Source organism: Monodon monoceros, unplaced genomic scaffold, assembly GCF_005190385.1.
Source record: "Monodon monoceros isolate NGI ecotype Baffin Bay Population unplaced genomic scaffold, NGI_Narwhal_1 Super_Scaffold_5, whole genome shotgun sequence".
Lineage (NCBI taxonomy): Eukaryota > Metazoa > Chordata > Mammalia > Artiodactyla > Monodontidae > Monodon > Monodon monoceros.
Window position 1 is genome coordinate 2,487,350 of NW_021703782.1, and position 18,149 is coordinate 2,505,498.

An 18,149-nucleotide genomic window follows, 5' to 3' on the forward strand; every position below is an offset into this window, starting at 1 on the left:
GCTACAAAACTTTTATCTATGCAACACTGTCAATGTATTTTATAGGGGAGGTATTCTTCCCCTTCTAGTTAGTGTTAGCTAGCTATCATTTTCATTTTTCCTGTATGACCAAGTTGTAAATCAGGAAAAACAGGTTAAGAGAGTGCCTACAAATTACCCAGAAAACTTGTAGATAGCTTTTCATTTTATAAAAAGGCACGGTAGAGGGCTTGCGTGGTGGCGCAGTGGTTGAGAGTCCGCCTGCCGATGCAGGGGACACGGGTTCGTGCCCCGGTCCGGGAAGATTGCACATGCTGCGGATCAGCTGGGCCCGTGAGCCATGGCCGCTGAGCCTGCGCGTCCGGAGCCTGTGCTCCGCAACGGGAGAGGCCACAACAGTGAGAGGCCCACGTACCGCCAAAAAAAAAAAAAAAAAGGCATGGTAGGATGTAAGTAGTATAAAAATTAAATTATTTATAAATGCCATATAGCATATATTTTTTAAAAGTCTTATGCTAGTAGAACTTAATACACCAAAGTACCAAAAAGGACCAAATTTATACTTAATTTAGCAAAGTTAGTTCTTTGTTTAAAAGTTCGCTTTCCTTGTTTAAAAAAATCATTTCGGGGCTTCCCTGGTGGCGCAGTGGTTGGGAGTCCGCCTGCCGATGCAGGGGACACGGGTTAGTGGCCCGGTCCGGGAAGATACCACATGCCGCGGAGCGGCTGGGCCCGTGAGCCATGGCCGCTGAGCCTGCGCGTCCGGAGCCTGTGCTCCGCAGCGGGAGAGGCCTCAGCAGTGAGAGGCCCGCGTACCAACAACAACAACAACAAAAAATCATTTCGGGTGGTTGGGGGCTCGGACTGGACAGGGTCGTGCCAGGGCCGGGGGGGAGGGTGGAGTTGCTGGGCTCTGACGCCTTTCTCCATGCAGAAAAAGGAAAAAAATCATTTCCAAGAAAATTGGAAAAATACAGAAAATGGAAGGAGAAAGCCACCCATGGTCATTTCATAAATGTTAATAGCCAGAATCAGAATTAGATGGAATAGTCCTATGGCAGTAACTAGTCTATATTCCTTTCCCAGAACCTTTTCTCCCAAATCCCAGGTGGGATTTTATAAGAAAGTATGTCTTTCTGAGGTTCAAACTTTTTGAAATATAAAAACTTTATTTAATCTAAGTTTTAAAAAGTTCCCAAATAACTAAGATGTACTAGACGAATAGAATTTCTCTCTTTACTGCCATCTGAGTCCTCTCTTGCCTTCTCTTGCCCCCAATTCTCATATAAAATCATTGAATTGGAGTAGACCTTAGGGTTGGCTCATTCAGTACTTAGGAAAACAAATTTTACAAAGCCTCTGAGTCCTGTGGAACTGCTTCTAATGAATAGCACAGTTTTGATTAGTGGCATCGTCCCGCCATAGCTATTTCAGAAGGAGAATCTCCTATTGTAATCACCTGAGAGGCAGCTGTAAAAGTTTGAACTCAGCTTAAATGAGCATCAGCTTTTTTTTTCTTTTGGTTGGAATGACAGTTTGAAACAAAGAGTTCCTTTATTTCTGAATTTCATAAAATGTCTAGCAAAGAGACAGAGTGCACTTTGAGACATATTTCACTAAAAGCCTTTTTATTTTATTTATTTTTTAGCACAACAAAAATCTTTGTGAGGTAGGAAAAGAAGTCAGGAGAGAGGAAATCTCCCACCCAGTACATACATCTCTTTTTGCAGTTTCACAACTAGCCAAGTTATTTACTTAGGATGTTAACGTTTCTTTCTCCTCAAACCTGGAATGTCTTACTAGCCAGTTCCTTGAAGGAAGGAAATAAGAGGCTGCTGAAGGGGATTAGTACCGATCCAGTTACTGAAATTTTGAATCCACAGTAGAAGTCCGCATTAGTACATTTTAGATAATTAGGAATAGGCTTTAAAACCTAAGTTTCCTGAAGCCTTTGGTATCTTCTAGGTCTTTATGATTCACGTGACGTTACCACCTACAAATTAGTATATTTTTACTGTAAAATCACAAGGCCTTATTAGTGTCGCTCGCATGTATCTCCATTAGGAGTGAAAAGGTTCATGCGTTTTGGACACGCAGAATTTCCGTTCACAGCTCTCTGTTGGAAACCGAGAAGTACGGTTTCTGTCGCCGTCCTGTGGTTGCCCCCTTGCTGTGGAAGCTGTTTGGTCTGTCACCCCCGGGCTTAGTCACCGTCACACGTAGCAGGGCCTGCTTGATGGGGAGGCGAGCCCGTCGCTCTGGCAACCGTGGCACCTTGGTGACGTCAGCCCGCGGGGCTGCGCGCGCCGACCGGTCGGGCATGGCGGCTGCCCAGCCTGCTGCGGCGGGGCTGCGGGGCGCGCGCGGGTGGTGAGCTCGCGAGCTTTCCCTCCGCTGTTTCTTGCGGACCTCCGCCATGGACGCCGCCTCCGACCCCTACCTGCCCTACGACGGGGGAGGAGACTGCATCCCCCTGCGGGAGCTGCACAGGCGAGGTAATGCGGGCGGGCGGCGGGGCTGCTCCCGGGCCGAGGGTTCGAGGGTTTTGGAGGGTCCCGGTCCGGCTGTTCCCTGCGTGCGCATCGCGGCCGCCGTCACAGCGCGCCCCGGTCCTGCTGGGTGGCGCGGGCAGTGGCGCTTCTCCACCTTACTTTACACCGCGAAATCCGGTGCGTGTCCCGGTGCCATTGGATTTCAGCTGCTGCCGGTTACCGTGGAACCCCTGCACCCTAACGTCAATTCCTAGGAGAAGCTCTTACCTGCCTTTTAGAACACTTTCAAATGGCAGTAGAGAGGAACACTTTTATACGAATATTTTTATTTAGCATGCATTCAGCTGATTAACTACATTGTCTTCCACAGGTATCTGGTAAAAATTTATATGATAAAAACATATGGGATCATTTTTACACATCAGAAAAAATAAGAGTCAGCAGTTCGTAAAAGCCGGAAAAGCACCCAGCATTCATTTAAGTCTTTCGGCAGGCACTGCCAGAAATGGTTACATGTTAATTAAACTGCCCTTTTTTCATTTTTCTTAAACTGATTATTCTGAAAATAGACTGGCAGTTCTAGAAGAAAAACTGAACCTCAAGAAAAATCTCTTAGCTAGATGACTTCATTTATGAACCACATTAGTTTGAATTTCCTGCATGATATTATGAACTCCTTTTGTGAGCAGGGAAGTCATGATTTTCCTGAGCATATTTAGCCTCTTATTTAAAACATAGTTTGTATTCTGATAACACCTTTCTTTAGTATTAAGTTCCATTAGGATGAAAAATGGTAATATGTTTAACAGATACTTATTGGTTGGCTTGTGTCTTCTAGACAATATTTTAGGCTCTGAACAGTTGTAACATTATATATCCCATAGTATTCTGTTGTTAGCAAAAGCGTGCTTTTCAGATTTTGAGAAAAACTATATGAAGATCATGTTATATATTGTGCTTTCTCTTAGTTACCTTTTTAGTAAAATATACATATATATGTATATATAAATTATTTTAGAACATTTGGGGAAATACCTAAAAGCATAAAGAAGAAAATTAAATTTTCTCATAATCTTAGCACCTAGAATTGTTGGGTTTGTTTGTTTTTCAGCTCTAATGTGTTCCTGTGCTTTCCTTTTTTTCTGTGTTCCCATCATGCCTTTTCTGGTAGGGATTTCTTTAAACAGGAAGCAACCTGAATGAATGGTGACTGTTCAGATGTCACAGTATTTGCTAATCAGTAATTAAACTGTGTTTTCTTTGAGCTGTTTCAACCTCCGTTTGTTGATTTATAACAAACCAGAAGACCTGGGGTTGGGAAATTTAAATTCCCAGTGTTAGCCGTGGCAATCTTTGACATGACTTGGCATATGGACCCCACGTCTGTATAAGGTGTGCAAGTAATAAGAAGTAAGCCAAAGCTTATGTGCGAGTAGGCATGGTTCCTGGTTTGATTATTACTAAACTAGAAGCTTTTGGCTTCTATTATATTTTCACAAATAGTCCTTTAGGAACCTTGCTTAAGGTCTAAGTCAGTCCCACTCTTGGCAGCTCAGACGGGTTCCTTATCCCTTGACAAGACCTTCCTCAGCCAACCTAAGCGGTTTTGTTTGAGAGTAACACTGTGTCTTTGTAGTACAGGTCAGTTGGTTATTAGGCTCACTTGACCGTTCTGTAGCATCCTAGCATCTGTAGGTAAGAGGTTATTTGTGTTCCATAATTTATGACCTTTTCTGGCCATGGGTCAAAACAAAGGAACTGGAGATGTGGAGACAAGCAGTTAACATGAATCAAGAAAAAGAATCAGCTTCTCTATAAGGACAAAATTGCAATGACTAGAAATATCTCTTGGGACTGGAAAAGAGCGAAGAGGCAGATAACCCAAGTATAAAATTGTAAAGGATATCAGTGAAGGAAATAGACTGTTTACTGAATCCCTGAGTGCTAGAGTTAGGAATTACCTTTGTGGATAAATTAAAGTTAATGCTCCTTGTCCAGGCACGATGGTAAATATGACAGTTCCCACTTGAGTAATACAGAAACTAGAAATGGATGTAGATTAAAAAGAGAATTAAAGCTTCCCTGGTGGCACAATGGTTAAGAATCCACCTGCCAATGCAGGGGACACGGGTTCGAGCCCTGGTCCGGGAAGATCCCACATGCCATGGAGCAACTAAGCCCGTGTGCCACAACTACTGAGCCTGCGCTCTAGAGCCCGCAAGCCACAACTACTGAATCCCGCATGCCTAGAGCCCGTGCTCCACAACAAGAGAAGCCACCACAATGAGAAGCCTGTGCACCGCAACGAAGAGCAGCCTCTGCTCACCGCAACTAGAGGAAGCCTGCATGCAGCAATGGAGACCCAGTACAGCCAAAAATAAATAAATAAAATAAGTAAATTTATTTAAAAAAATAGAATTAGTTAATATATTGTTGATGGATTAGAAATTAATATGACATTTTAGAATAGTTATTTTTGGGAGTAAATTTCCTGTCAGACACTATTAAGTTCTTTCATAAAATATCTCTTCCATTTTCATCGGGGGGGGGGGGAAGAAAACCTTTGGTTTATTTGCATTATTAGTTTTATACTTTGACTTTTTTCCTTATTTGTTCATGAAGTTTAGGTAGTTTGGAGGTTGAATTCTTTTTTATCCTAACAGGCCCTTATAAGTGCATTTGATCTTTGGGACTTTTAGCATTATTTGAATTTTGTTTCCTTTGAAGTTTGTGTTGAGCTCTCTTGTGTGTATAAGGCACTCTCAGGTGCTGTGGAGAACTGGTGGGAGTAGTAATGGTGATATTAATAAAAGTTAATACCTACACTGTTCTAATAAGTGCTTTACGTGTGTCAGCTCATTGATGTGTAACAAATTATTTTAATCCCTGTCACAGACTGTGAAGTAGGAACGGTTATAATCCCCATTTTCCTGTTGACAAAACTGAGATAAAGAAATGTTCAAGGGGCTTCCCTGGTGGCGCAGTGGTTGAGAGTCTGCCTGCCGATGCAGGGGACACGGGTTCGTGCCCCGGTCCGGGAGGATCCCGCATGCCGCGGAGCGGCTGGGCCCGTGAGCCATGGCCGCTGAGCCTGCGCGTCCAGAGCCTGTGCTCCGCAACGGGAGAGACCACAGCAGTGAGAGGCCCGCGTACTGCAAAAAAAAAAAAAAAAAAAAGAAAGACATGTTCAAGAAGCGTCAGGATTCGGTGCAGATGGTGAGACAGTCTGATGGTGGAGACACACTGCTTTTGCACTGTGTGTGTCCCTGTGATAACTTGGCATGTGCAGTCTGGTAGGAGCGTAAGAAGGCTTCCCAGGTTTACAGACAAACAAACAGAACCCCAAGGAAGCTAATTTCTCGTGAATGGTACAGACTGCATGTTCTGTGAGTCTGTTTTGGGGGGGTGGGGGGGGTGGAGACCAGTCTTCTTTTGACAAGTGTTATCAAAGTCGGCCGAGTTTCCACGTCCACAGGGGATTTGATACGCGTTCCTGGTGGGGAGGATAGGCTAGTAAGTGCTCTGATGGGACCAAGTGCCTAGTATGTTGTTCCCTGATTAGTTTTGTTGTGTCACTGGGTCGGCTAAAGGGGTCCTTTAGGAAGGTAGAAGAGTGCCAGATCCCAGAGGAACTTGAATGCTAGACTATACTGGTCTTAGACCACAAGAGGTGTGGCTTTCTTTCTGAAATAAAGTTTGAGGTTTTTTTTTTTAATTTATTAAAAAATTTTTTTTTGTTGCGCCGAGCAGCTTGCGGGTTCTTAGTTCTCTGACCAGGGAATGAACCTGGGCCCAGAGCAGTGAAAGCGCTGAGTCCTAACCACTGGACCACCAGGGAATTCCCAAGGTTTTTTTTGTTTTGTTTTGTTTTTTAAAGCTTCTACGTGAAATCATTTCTTGACATCCATTAGCTCAGACATATATTTAAGTAAAGCTTTTTTCTTCCTATTATAATAGATGAATTTGTTCATTTTTATTCCCTCCTGAAAGTATCAGTACTTAGCATTTTTTGCATGTTATTTGAAAATCCAGGTGTTAGATTCTTATTGCCACAGGGGCATTCTGTAGATTCTTTGTAAAATTATTTTAGGATTCGAGTCCTTATTGTACTTCTCTTACCTTTCATCTTCTAACCAACTAGAAAATTAAATCTCTTCTTACAAATTAATTCATCTGATGTCAAAAAGTCTTTGTATTCTAAAATAATAGTATAAAACAAAGCCTGTCTTTAGATTTATTTTGCCCACAGTATATGAATTTAAAATCTTCAATTAAATGTGTTTCATATTATTATCTCTAGCTCTATTTTCTAAAATTAGCTGACACTTTTAGTATGATTAATTTTATACCATCTCATGGCTTGTTGTAAGTTAAAAATGCTTTGTGTTTCAAGATATCAAAACGTGAGCAGGTCTCTTGCCACATAGATTAAGTTTGTGATTTTGGCTGTTTTCCCAGCATTCAGGTCTCTGTTTCGTGCTGACACGAGGCCACAGGAGACTGGTGGCTTAAATTGTATTTTAAAGTTTTTTGTTTTTTAATAAACAGATGTTTAATTCATAGGTTTTTGGTAGTTCTTTACAACCTTAACTAGATCAAAGATGGATTTGCTTTAGTTTGTCAATTTATTCCCTCCGCCATTTAAGAGAGCAAATTCCATGAATCTTTTTTTTCATGTAATCTACAGATCATCTTATGTGCAGAGATAATAAATGAACATGGAACTTGTTTCCAGTTATACAGATGTCTTAATACCCACTTTATCATCCCTGCCTAAGAATGTGGCTTTTTATTTTGGGGTGTCAATAGAACAGAGAAGGAAACAGTGAATTGGGTAATTTAGCATTGCTACTTACTGGTCCTGTATCTTCTGTCAACTTCTTTGCCATTTGGTTTTAATTTCCAAGGCTTTGCTGTTTAAATAGGTGGCAGTTAAGTATGACTGTGAATGGCAGAACAAATTTAAAGAGTAAATACTTTATTTATCATATTAATTTATCCAGCAGATGTCCCGTTGACCACCTCCTAAGTACCAGCACTGTGCTGTTACACTTTTAATCTTCCATTTGGAAATCTGCTGACATTCTGGGACTTCCACTATCAACTTACAACACTCACTTTCCCCTCCCTCACCAGGGTGACCATTCCTTATCAATAGGGTCACAGAGGGAGGAGAAAATCCACTGGGGACTAGACTTCCTGCTCTTAATACACAGCTGAAACTGGGCTGTCAGGGAATATGCAGAATTTTAGATTTCTGCCTGCCTTATTCCATAATTTAAAATAAAGGCATATATGTTTTATGTGTGTGTGATAGCACAGTAATCTGCCTATGAGCTTAAACGGCAGGGATCACTGCTCTCAAATCTTTTGAGATTGACCCCAGCGGTAATAAGCAATAGTCTTAGTAAACAAATATATACCTACTTTTGCATGTAGAGCTATTATTTGGATATTCCCCTTTGAGAAAAGACTTAGACTGTGGAAGAAGTGTGATGGTGAAATTTACTAATAAATTAGTTCACTCTAAGGTGTAACAATTAAGTACTATTTTTTTGTAGCTCAGTTCAGCAAATATATATTGAGGCCTAGTGGGTGGGAATATAAAGGTTTTTATTTGTGGGAAAGCAGATAATTTCATTAATGTCTGTATTTCTCTAGTTCATTGTTTGTCAAATTACAGGTTTCAGCATGTTGGGTTGTGACAAATATTTAAAAAAAGAAAAAAAAGAGGAAGGAAGGAAACAGAAAGTAAAAATACCAGAGTATATGCCAGATAGTAAATATGCTAAACTTTGGTTTTACTTAGGTGCATATCTGTATACTGTGCCAGTGAGAAATATTTCTTGCTGTGGGCCACCGTTAAAAAAGTTTGAAAACCAGTTTCTTAGTAAACCCCTGGAGGGGCAGTTGGCTCTGCTTCCTGTGCCTGAGATGAGTTTGGAACAACCTGAGGATGAGAATGGGACGTGTAATTGTCACTGACCTCTGCTGAAGCACAGGGATGTGAGTGCTGGTACCAAAGCAGTGCCAGTGACAGCTTGTGCAGCAGACTTGTGGTCTGGGGCCAAAGGCAGAAAGGGCTGGTGATGGTGAAGGGTCGAGTTGTGTTAATTGTATGAGTGCTCAGTGCATGTGTGTAGGTGTTTTGGGAGAAGGCAGCATCAACAGTCTTAACCTACTCGCAGAGCAACAAGCAAACAAACCGTGAAGCTATTTTTAGGCAGTACTCAGAGTGGTAAGAAATGCCTTTGGAATCAAACTACTTGAGTTTGAATCCATGTTCCACTACTTACTATATGGCCCTGGGCATATCTCTTAACTCTCTGTGCCTGCCTTTTCTAATTTGTAAAATGGAGATCGTAATACCTATCTCCTGGGGGTGGTTGTGAGGATTAAATGAGCTAATATATGTAAAGTGCTGAGAACAATGTCTAGCACACAGTAAGCACTCAATACATGTTAGTTCTTTTATTGTTAGTATTACACACAGTGTCTGGCCTCTAGGTGGGAACGATTATCTTAATTCTGATGTAGTCTGCTTTATCTGTTTTTTCTTTTGCCACCTGTGCTTTGGTGTTTTATCTGCAAAACCATTGCCTCACCCAAGGTCAAAAGGATTTACTCCTCTGTTTCCTTTTAAGAGTTTAATAATTTTAGCCCTTACATTTGGGTCTGTGATCCATTTTGAGTTAATTTTCATGTATGGTGTGAGGTAGGTAGGGTCCAACTTCATTCTTTTACATATAGCTAGCCCATTGTCCCAGCATCGTTTGTTGAAGAGACTATTCTTTTCCCATTGATGAAAATATTTCTTTAAATAATAATATAACCAGAAAACTACTAGAGCTCATTAAAGAATTTGGTAAAGTTGCAGGATGTAAAATTAATACGCAGAAATCTGTTGCATTTCTGTACACTAACAACAAAAGATCAGAAAGAGAAATTAAGGAAACAGTCCCATTTACCATCGCATCAAAAAGAATAAAATACCTCGGAGTAAACTTATCTAGGGAGGCAAAAGACCTGTGCTCTGAAAACTGTAAGAGGCTGGTGAAAGAAACTGAAGACAACATAAACAGATGGAAAAATACACCATGTTCTTGGATTGGATGAATCAGTATTGCCAAAATGACTATAGTACCCAAGGCAATCTATAGATTCAGTGCAATCCCTGTCAAATTACCAATGTTAAAATTTGTATGGAGGTACAGAAGACCCCCGAATAGCCAAAGCAGTCTTTAGAAAGAAAGATGGAGCTGGAGGAATCAGGCTCCCTGAGTTCAAACCATACTACAAAGCTACAGTAATCAAAACAGTATGGTCCTGGTAGAAAAACAGACATATAGATCAGTGGAACAGGATGGAAAGCCCAGAAATAAACCCATGCACTTATGGTCAATTAATCAACAACAAAGGATGCAAGAATATACAGTGGAGAAAAGACAGTCTCTTCAGTAAGCTGTGCTGGGAAAACTGGACAGCTACATGTAAAAAAATGAAATTAGAACATTCCGTAACACCATACACAAAAGTAAACTCAAAATGGATTAAAGACCTAAATGTAAGACCAAATACTCTAAAACTTCTAGAGGAAAACATAGGCAGAACACTCTGACATATATCATAACAGTATCTTTTTGGATCCGTCTCCTAGAGCAATGGAAATAAAAATAAACAAATGGGACCTAATTAAACTTAAAAGCTTTAGCACAGCCAAGGAAACCATAAACAAAATGAAAAGGAAACCTACAGAATGGGAGAAAATATTTGCAAACAATGTGACTGACAAGGGATTAATCTCCAAAATATACAAACAGCTCATACAGTTCAATATCAAAAAACCCCACAACCTATTCAGAAAATAGGCAGACATTTCTCCAAAGAAGACATACAGATAGACAAAAAGCACATGAAAAGATGCTCTATATCGCTAATTATTAAAGAAATGCAAATCAAATCTACAGTGACGTATCACCTCACAATGCTTAGAATGGCCATCATTAAAACATCTACAAATAATAAATTCTGGAGAGGGTGTGGAGAAAAAGGAACCCTCCTACACTGTTGGTGGGAATGTAAATTGGTGCAGCCACTATGGAGAACAGTATGGAGGGTCCTTAAAAAACTAAAAATAGAGCTACCATATGATCCTACAATCCCATTCCTGGACATATATCCGGAGAAAACCATAATTTGAAAAGATACATGCACCCCAGTGTTCATAGCAGCACTATTTACAATAGCCAAGACATGGAAGCAACCTAAATGTCCATTGACGGATGAATGGATAATGAAGATGTGGTATATATATATATATATATATACACATATACACACAATGGAATATTACTCAGCCATAAAAAATGAAATAATGCCATTTTCAGCAACATGGATGGACCTAGAGATTATCATATTAAGTGAAGCATACTGGACAAAGAAAGACAAATACATGATATTGCTTATATGTGGAATCTAAAAAAAAAATGTGATACAAATGAACTTATATACAAAACAGAAATATACCCACAGACACAGAAAACAAACTTATGGTTACCAAAGCGGGGAAAGCAGGGGGAATAAATGAGGAGTTTGGGATTAACATATACACACTACTATATATAAAATAGATAACCAACAAGGACCTACTGTATAGCACAGAGAAGTCTATTCAATATTTTGTAATAACCTATAAGGGAAAAGAATCTGAAAAATAATAGATATATATGTATAACTGAATCACTTTGCTGTACACCTGAAACTAACGTAACATTGTAAATCAACTATACTTCAGTACAAAACCCAAAACCAAAACCAAATAAATAACATAAATTAAAATTTTCCGACAGATAATTTAAAAACTCTTTGTTTAGGTTATAGATGTTAATAAATAATAAAGTTGTGTTTACATAGGTATGCTTTTGTGTCTGGGGAAAAAATAAACAAGGCAAAAAGTCCTCTTATCAATAAAGTTATTTTTGCAAGAAAGCTGCAAACCAGTTACAGCTCATTGGATAAATTTTCCTACTTGCTGAGGTATTGATATTTTAGTGTTAGTGATATTTGAACTATGAAATATTGTTGGTGATATTTAAATTATATGAAGTCCATTTTATGGAAAGGTTGGTCATTGGGCATACATTTTATTTTATTTTTTAATGGTATTTCCATTTTTGATATATTTACTTATTTATTGGCTGTACTGGGTCTTCGTTGCTGTGTGTGGGCTTTCTCTAGTTGCAGCGAGCAGGGGCTGAGTTTCCAACTCAGGCTTTTGAAACCCATGTAAAAGGCAAAGTCTTAAAAGCCTTTGAGTTGTAAGCAGTGGGTTTCTGGGTTTCAAAATGTTTTAAGTAAAAAAGAGTTTCTGCAATAAGCCTTGGATTGAAAAAAGAACAGATGAAGAAGCAATTCTACACAGTTACATAAGGTTTGTGGGAGAAGCAAGGAGAGGGAATTGAGTAAACAAGAGAGTTTAAAATAGTTAAACTGGCAACTGGTTTCAGCTTTTAACATTTTATACAAGAAAAAAAGATAAGATCTAGTTAGCCACATTTATTTATAAGCTTTTAGCATATTTTCATTACTCAACATACTTTCTAAAAGCCATCTCATGTCATTAAATGCATATGCATATCATTTTCAAAGGACTTCAGACTACTGTAACTGTTGTGATGTACTGTATCATTTAGGTTAGTTTGCATTAAAAACAGTATGTACAATGAACATACGTGTACCTAGTCATCCTCTTTTCCAATTAATTTTTAAATTTTTAATCTTGTTATTAACTTTTTTTCCCACAGTGAAAGAAGCCACAGTGCTGAATGTTGTTTTCTGTGTTCTGCTGTGTGTTTCTTTCCCTGTGGTGGTGGGTGTTTCCTGAATTGGTGGGGAACACGTGTGGAGAGGACGAGGCGATCGTGTCGGATAAGGAACCTGATGAGTAGTATCTCCAAAAGGTGTCCTGGTACGTCTCTGCTCCTGTCTCCACAGATAGATCAGTGAGAGCTGCACATGCTTTGAGAAATGGGAGGTCCAAGTAAATCATGTCATTTTGTGTTCATGCACCTATAACAAGAGTTTTTACTGAGGCAAAGAGAGGCCTTGTCGGGGAAGTGCGGCCTCACCCCTTTATTTCATCCTGTCGACCTCTTTGTCTTCTGGACAGAGAACAGCTTTAGGAAAGTCATGTTATAATTTTCTAATTAACCAACCCTTAAAATAATATTTTAGGAAAGAAAGAGAGATGCGCTTAACATATGAGAGAACTTTAAATTTTATTATTTATTTATTTATTGTTGCAGCACGTGGGCTCTTCGTTGCGGCGTGCAGGCTCAGTAGTTGTGGCATGTGGGATCTTAGTTCCCTGAGCAGGGATCGAACCCAGGCCCCTTGCATTGGGAGCGCAGAGTCTTTTTATTTTTTTTTAAATAAATTATTTTATTTTATTTTATTTATTTTTGGCTGCATTGGGTTTTCACTGCTGCGCACGGGCTTTCTCTAGTTGTGGCGAGTGGGGGCTACTCTTTGTTGTGGTGCACAAGCTTCTCATTGCAGTGGCTTCTCTTGTTGCGGAGCACGGGCTCTAGGCACCCGGGCTTCAGTACTTGTGGCACGTGGGCTCAGTAGTTGTGGCTCACGGGCTCTAGAGCACAGGCTCAGTAGTTGTGGCGCACGGGCTTAGCTGCTCTGTGGCATGTGGGATCCTCCAGGACCAGGGGTCGAACCCGTGTGCCCTGCATTGGCAGGCGGATTCTCAACCACTGCACCACCAGGGAAGTCCGGGAGCACGGAGTCTTAACTGCTGGACCACCAGGGAAGTCCCACACATGAGAGAACTTTGATTTGTGCTTGTGGCATTACCTGCAAGGTATGTGCTACATTCATGCATAAGGTGAAGTGGAGAGGGGAAGCTGGATAACTTACACAGTTGCTTCTAAGAATTTTATTAACACACAAATATAATTTATTTGTGTTCATCTCATTTTATCATATGTAAGTTAAACTTTAAACGAATCTAGGTTGCAGTGAACTATACACAAAGAAATGATAATTAGGAACATTTAAAAACCATTGTTATTGTTAGGAAACATAATACCTTTAAAATTACTCGTACTGTGGGATATATAGGCATTTCTGTGATCCTGTTAGAAATGAGTGTTCCCTACCCAGTTTAGAATAGGACAGAAAGTATTTCCTTTTCTCCTTCTTTGTACTATTCAGATTTCCACGTTTGGCAGAACAAACTAAAAGAAAATGCATGTAACGATGTCACACACATACTAACGTAAAAGTGTGAATCCTTTTTTTTTTAATAGTCAGCTGATTCTTGAATTTTATTTAGCAATAGTAAAGCAGACTTTTTTAAAAAATAAATAAGTTTATTTATTTATTTATTGCTGCGCGCGGGCTTTCTCTAGTTGCGGCGAGCAGGGGCTGCTCTTCGTTGTGATGCGTGGGCTTCTCATTGCAGTGGCTTCTCTTGTTGCGGAGCACGGGCTCTAGGCGTGCGGGCTGCAGTACTTGTGGCATGTGGGCTCAGTAGTTGTGGCTCGTGGGTTCTAGAGCGCAGGCTCTGTAGTTGTGGCGCACGGGCTTCGTTGCTCCGCGGCATGTGGGATCCTCCTGGACCAGGGCTCGAACCTGTGTCCCCTGCATTGGCAGGCGGATTCTTAACCCCTGCGCCACCAGAGAAGTCCAAAGCAGACTTTAAACATAAAAAATATGTTAATTGATTTTGCATTCAATATGATATATCTTTCATTTGTTAATAATAACCCAGTAAGAAACAGGATGAAAGGAGAGAGGTTAAAGCCAGATTGAAATGTCTGCGTTTTGGGACTTCCCTGGTGGTCCAGTGTTTTAGATTCTGTGCTTCCACTGCAGGGGGCATGGGTTCTATCCCTGGTGGGGGAACTAAGAACCCGCATGCCACGTGGCACAGCCAAAAAAAGAAAAAAAAAGAAATGTCTGCCTTTTTCTTCCGGGAGATTCCTTTTAATTATATTTATCAGAGCCAGAGAAATATTGTAATCAACTAGCAAAAAGGTGTTATTTTACTTTCATAGCAAAATCCATCTTGGTTACTTTCTAAGCCGATTTGATAGCAAGAGTCACAAGAAAGACTCAGACCTCTTTTCGGAATAATTTAGAGGCGAAACAGTGAATCTCTGTTTCTTTGGGCTCCCCCAAAACCAAGACCAATCAGCATTTCTCCCATACTCCGCTTTTTTCAAACAGCATTGCTGTGTCAGGTAGAAGGAAATAGGCATGAGAGAACAGACTGACTTCAAATAGTCTGTTGGGGACACAAACTGCTCTGGCTAATTCCTACCCTAAAATGTGCAGTGGCAGCCCCAGAAATTCCAAGGGATACACAGAAAAGTCCCAAAACATAGATCATTGGTGCACAGGGTCCTCTGGTTTAAAAAGTTGAATACTTTATATCTGACTTTCAGGACTTTTGAATTACTGTGTAGTTATGTAAGTTAGATGTCAGGATAGTTTCTCTAGACTAATGATTTGAAAGTCACTGAGGCAAGACACAGGGCTTCTGCGGATGTGTGTGTGGTGCTGCCTCCGACATTAGGCATAGTGGTCTCTCCCCGCCCCTCCCTAGCTCAGAAGCCTGTTGGGGGGATACACTCTGTGTTTGCTTAGTACCCACATGGTGCAGACGGTTGGGAATTCTCATCCTGGGGCTGGTGACATATTGTGTGCATGCTTGTTAGGTGCCATAGAAATTTTGCTTTTGATTTTTCATAGAAGGTAATAATAAAGATCAGTAGTTCATGTCTCTTCAACTCTACCCAGATAAGGGCAGATAGGGGAAAAGTTTCAAGTTTGCAAAATATATCACAGTAGACTTAAAAAATTTTTTTCTATTAATTTCAGACTTAGAGATGTTGAAAAATAGTGCAGAGAATCCCATATACCCTTCACCCAGGTTCCTGAAATGTTAACATTTTGCCACATTTGTTCATCCTGTGTCTTGTTCTTTCTCTTGCTGTTATATCTACTGTTTTCTGTGTAACACATAATCTATATGGCTATTTATATGTATGTGGTGCATATAATTACCACGTAATTTTTTCCTGAACTCTATAAGGGTAAGATGCAGACGTGATACGCTTTAACCTCTAAATACTTCAGTGTGTATTTCCTTATGGAAGGATATATAGCTTATGTATAGCTAAGTACAGTTTTCAAACTCAGAAAATTGACATTGATACAGTACTGTTATTAGAGCTACAGGCTGTTTTCAGATTTGCTGCTTGTTGCCCTGTGTCCTTTAATACAGAAGCGCAAACATGTCTGTCCCAGACCTGCTGTGCTCGTCCAGCGCACAGGTCATGTTCTGTGGCTGTCTCTTTGGTCTCCTTTAATCTAGAGCCGCTCCTCAGTCATGCTTTGTCTTTCGTGACTTTGACATTGTTGAAGACTGCCAACCATTTATCTTGCAGAATTTCCCTCAGCTTGGATTTGTAGTGCTGATTATGCGTTTTGGGCAGAGCCCCCCAGAAGTCTTCCTAAATGGTATAGAGGCTTTGGTGCTTCCCTCCAAAATCCATCCTCACAATGACCAATTTTAGTATTATCGTACAGAAAGCGGAGTCAGATTTCTGAAATTCGTCAAGATATTATACATGCTCTTATTATTTTTACTCTCCTGTCGCTTTTTCTTAAGAAAATTTGTGGCCTTTCAGTTAGCTTTCACAAAGTGGAAATTAGTAAATAAAGTCAGGATAGAGGGAGGAAGAAAGAGCTAGTGTGTATGTAAAGGCTGAAGAGGAAGGTTTAGAGCATATGTTTTACGTAAGCAAGCATGGGCCATTGCAGGGCTTGGGCCTTTAAACCCTCAGCCAAAATGGTGAATTATTTATTCCCGGAGGGCTTCTGCCAAAACACTGAAATCAGTACACTCCTCTCCTTTTAGAAGTTTTACACCTTTCCAAGGCAAGCACAAATGTATTAAATGGCGAGGTAAGAGAGAACGCTGTTCTATCTGGTAGAAGTAAAGAGACATTAAGTTTATTAGTACAATATTCAGTACTTATTACATTGTTTGAAATACTAACCCTTTTTGTGTTAATGCTTGTTCCTAATACCACCTCTTTGAATGATCAAGAAACAGAGCTTGCAACCCACAGTGACGTCTGTTTGGTTTCTGTCTGAACAGTAACAAAATGAGTCCCTGTCTTGGCGTGGTGGCTGTGTGTGTCTTTCCCTCCCACCGCCCCACTGCTTCAAGACCCTCTCCTGCTCTAATCTAGGCATTGTTTATAGCGAGGGGGGAAGTTCAGATTCTGGCTTTGCCACGTGATCCTTTGGTGAATGACTTAACATTTATGATAGTGTCTTTGTGAACAAAAGAGAACAAGTCAGTTTAAACCATCAGACTGCAAGAGTGGTCTGGAAATTTTGCTCCATTCCTTAAAAGCCACAGAATAAAATAAACTGCTTTCTTGGGTTTCTTTTTATAGTGTTTGTTTAAACATTAGTATAGTGCCACTCCTTATAGTCTATATCAGTTAGTACATTTTTATTAAAATGATACACTTTTAGATGATTATTTTTGGCATAAAATCTTTATTACTGCTACCTAATTTGAAGATGTAATCTGTAATCACTTATGCTAAGATCACCTGTTTGAAATTATGTACCAGCTCTTCTAAATTTTTAGGGCTTTAGAAAAATTCCAAATGCTTCTTTGCTTATACGTCTTTGTTATAAGGTATAACAAATGATATATAACATATATCATTTAGATGCTTAATATTTGAAGATGAGTTGTCCAAAGTGACTTAGCTGTCTAAGGCTAGCATCTGGGCCTTTTGGTAGCAGTTTGTTGCTCTTTTCACTTACCTAATTGTTAGATCCATTAGGATTCCTTTATTCTCAGTCCCATTCACATCCCTATTAATAGTGTGTGTGTTTATTTAGAAAAGTAATATTCATTGATATTGATAGGTATATTTATATACCTACAAGGGTTATGCAGACAAAGTTCATTCTCTGCTTTTCTAACAAATCTACTTGTCAGAGGTAACCATTATTAACATGTTGTTTCATATCTCTTCATACTGTTTTCTCTGTATTTAAATATACATGTAAGCGTAACTTTTAAACCAAAATAAATTTTACTAAATGATTTTCAAATTAAACATGCTGATCTGCACTTGAAAATAGGGTCAGGGGTCAGATCTCGCTCTTCACCTGTAGATAAACTATTATTGAAACACAGCCATATTCATTCATTTACTTATTGTCTATGCCTTCTTTTGTGCTACCGTGGCGAAGTTGAGTAGTTCTGACTATACGGCCTCCAAAGCCTAAAAGATATACTCTCTGGCTCTTTTGCTGACCCCTCTTTTAGATCCTAAGCATCTGGCATTTGTTTTTGCCTACTTTCTGGAGCACTAGTAAGATGTTCTCCCCACACTGTGCATGATTTATGGACTTGTACAAGGATAAGTGCAGGAAGAATTCCTAGATATATGGCCGCTGGGTTGGAGATTGTCTGTGTAGCTTTGCCTGCCCAAAGAGGTTATACAAGTTTATACTGAAACTAATGCTTTTGTGGCAGGACCTCTTTTCCCCATAACTTTGCCAACTCAGTGCGTTAGCCAGCTTTTTTAATCTTTACCAATCTGATAGAGGAAAATGCTATTGTAGGTT

At 39.9% G+C, this 18,149-nt stretch overlaps 1 protein-coding gene across 4 annotated transcripts in view; it reads left to right on the forward strand.

The window, feature by feature from the left end:
* The window catches only part of CLCN3 (chloride voltage-gated channel 3), an 84,266-nt gene that overhangs the window by 33,053 nt on the left and 33,064 nt on the right, over window positions 1-18,149 (forward strand). The window contains exon 1 of one of the 4 annotated variants that reach the window (XM_029202621.1): window positions 2,293-2,474. The exons of the other annotated variants lie outside the window; for them this stretch is intronic. Within the exon in view, the coding sequence (XP_029058454.1) occupies window positions 2,396-2,474 (79 nt within the window). The 5' untranslated portion in view covers window positions 2,293-2,395. Of the gene's footprint in view, window positions 1-2,292; window positions 2,475-18,149 lie in introns of those variants that run through there. 4 annotated transcript variants of the gene reach the window in all.